Raw genomic sequence first — 2,757 nt, forward strand, 5'->3', positions numbered from 1 at the left:
TTATTATTATTTGTTATTTTTAAAAGTTTATTTATTTATTTATTTATTTTTATAGAGACAAGGTCTCACTCACTTGAGCCCAGGTTGGTTTTGAACTCCTGGGCTTACGCGATCCTCCCCCCTCGGCTTCCCAAAGTGAATAGTCTATTTTTTAAGAAGAGTGTTTAGGTTCGGTTGGGTGTGGTGGCTCACACCTGTAATCCCAGCACTTTGGGAGGCCAAGGTGGGCTGATCACAAGGTCGGGAGACTGAGACCATCCTGGCTAACACCGTGAAATCCTGTCTCTACTAAAAATACACACACACACAAAAATTAGCCGGGTGTGGTGGTGGACACCTGTAGTTCCAGCTACTGGGGAGGCTGAGGCAGGCGAATGGCATGAACCCGGGAGGCAGAGCTTGCAGTGAGCTGAGATTGCACCACTGCACTCCAGCCTGGGCGACCAAGCGAGACTCCGTCTCAAAAACACAAGAAAAGTGTTTAGGTTCACAGCACAATTGAGAGGAAGGTAGAGATTTCCCACGTACCCCCTCCCCTCATAGCCACAGGCTCCGCTCCCCCAGCCCCATCCCAGAGTGGTGCATTTGCCACAATGAGCCAAGATTGCGCCACTGCACTCCAGCCTGGGTGACAACAGTGAAACTCCATCTCAAAAAGAAAAAAAAAAAGGAAAAAGGTACAGTAAGTATATGGCTGTAGAAGCCCTGCCCGAGAGAATCCTGAGGCGGTCTCTCCTTCAGCAGCCGCCTGGAGCTCTGCCTGGGTGTGTAGTGGGCTACACCATCTGGAAGGCAGTAGAACCTCTGAATGCACTGCCACAAAGAAGGGGTGCGACAGGCCCATGGGTGGACTGGCTGGTTGTCAGGAAATGACCCCACTGTAACAAGGGCACCTCTCTGGTGGGGATATTGATAGTGAGGAGCTGTGTGTGTTGGGGGAAGGGGGTCTACAGGAATACTCTGTACTTCCCACTGAATTGTGCTGTGAACCTAAAACTGCTCTAAAAAATAACGTCTACTGAAAACAATCCAGTATACCCAATGAACACTGCATTTCAGATAAGGAAGGAATCACACAGAACAGAATGATACTAAAAAAAGACTGTTGGCCAGGCATGATGGCTCACACCTGTAGTCCCAGGAGTTTGGGGGGCTGAGGCGGGTAGATCACCTGAGGTCAGGAGTTCAAGACCAGCCTGGCCAACGTGGTGAAACCCCATCGCTATTAAAAATACAAAAATTTTTCTTTACTTATTTTTGGGGTGGAGTCTCACTGTGTTGCCCAGGCTGGACTTAAACTCCTGGACTCAAGCAATCCTCCTGCCTCAGCCTCCCCAGTAGCTGAGATTACGCTTGGGTGCTACTGTGCTCAGTTTTTTCTTATGAGATATTGGAAAATGATGAGACTTGTGCTCATTGGAAGAGAAACAGCAACAATCACTAAATCTGTAAGAAAGCAACAGACATAATGAAACAGAAAACAAAACTCATGGGGGAGGATAAATATTTACTGAAACATCTGGGCAATTCCTACCAAGTGCTTTATGTGTATATGTCATCTGGTAACATTGGAGAAAAATCATCATTCACTGTCTCTTGGGGTGGAGGATGTGCACCTGACTCTGGAATCACTGGGAGGTGGTTTCCTGGTGTGTTTTCAGGTGACGCTTGAATGTCCCCAGCTGACGGAAGGCCTTTTGACATATGGGACATTTGTAGGGCTTCTCTCCGGAGTGGGTGCGCTGGTGAACATTCAGGTTCCCCTTGTGGCTGAAAACTTTGCTGCAGTATTTACATTTGAATGGCCTCTCCCCGGTGTGGATCCTCTTGTGTCCCTGTAAGGTGGACTCGTGGGTGAACCGCTTTTGGCAGACGTCACACATGTAGGGCCTCTCGCCAGTGTGGATTCGCTGGTGAACTCGGAGGTCTGACGGCTGCAAGAAGCGCTTCCGACAGAGATCACATTGAAAGGGTCTGTCTCCTGTGTGTGATCTCATGTGGATACTCAGCTGGGAAAAATACTTAAATGATTTATTGCACACTTCACATGCAAAGGGCGGCAGAGCCTTGACTTCTTGGCCACTGGGGTGACTGCCTGGGCTCCCAGGGCCTGCGGAATGAACTGGATTGATCTCAGCTTGTCCCGGGGATTCACTGGTGCCCACAGGTGTGACTTCTCCTTGAGGCTCTTCTTGGGAAATGGAGGAGACGTCTGGTTTGCTTCTTTTGGGACCTCTCAGATTCAGAGCGTCTCCTCTGCTCCCGCTGTGAGTCGAAGCTTCTCTCTCCACAACGCAGGCAGAAGGTGTGTCAGCATCCACATTTTCCAGAGAGGCTATTTTCTGGGGTTCCTTCCCCTCCTTAGCTCCCACCACACCTGCTGGGAGAAGGGATTCCACACACAACAGTTAATAAGGCGCATTTTCAATACACCAAACTCAGTGCAGCCAAACACTGACCTTGGCTGAGAACTTCCCCTCAACCTCAAGCCTAAGACATTGGACTGTAGGTCACTGGAGAGTGGAGGATGGGGAGGCTTTGGCAGCTGATTGCCAGCCCCAGTAGATGATAATGCTGGGCCCCCAGCCCTGCACCCCAGAAGACGGGGACTAACCCCTGTGGATCCAAGTCTGCATACTCACTGGGACTCTTTGGAAGCTGAGGCTCTGGGGATGTCAGTCCTGGGTTCTCTTCCCTGTTTTCCTTCAGATCCTTCTCCAAGGTCTGCTTGGGTCTCGGAGACTTTGGGTCACCTTT

At 49.9% G+C, this 2,757-nt stretch overlaps 1 protein-coding gene across 1 annotated transcript in view; it reads right to left on the bottom strand.

Moving 5' to 3' along the window:
- Positions 1–1,487: 1,487 nt before the first annotated feature.
- LOC131380852 (zinc finger and SCAN domain-containing protein 5B-like) overlaps positions 1,488–2,757 on the bottom strand; it is a 28,162-nt gene continuing 26,892 nt past the window's right edge. Inside the window, exons 2-3 of the mRNA XM_058425793.1 lie at positions 2,643–2,753; positions 1,488–2,377 (exon numbers count right to left, since the gene is read on the bottom strand). Coding sequence (XP_058281776.1) covers positions 1,629–2,377; positions 2,643–2,753 — 860 coding nt within the window. The 3' untranslated portion in view covers positions 1,488–1,628. The remainder of the gene's footprint in view (positions 2,378–2,642; positions 2,754–2,757) is intronic.

Source organism: Hylobates moloch, unplaced genomic scaffold (genome assembly GCF_009828535.3).
Source record: "Hylobates moloch isolate HMO894 unplaced genomic scaffold, HMol_V3 SCAFFOLD_12, whole genome shotgun sequence".
In the NCBI taxonomy this organism is placed as follows: Eukaryota; Metazoa; Chordata; class Mammalia; order Primates; family Hylobatidae; genus Hylobates; species Hylobates moloch.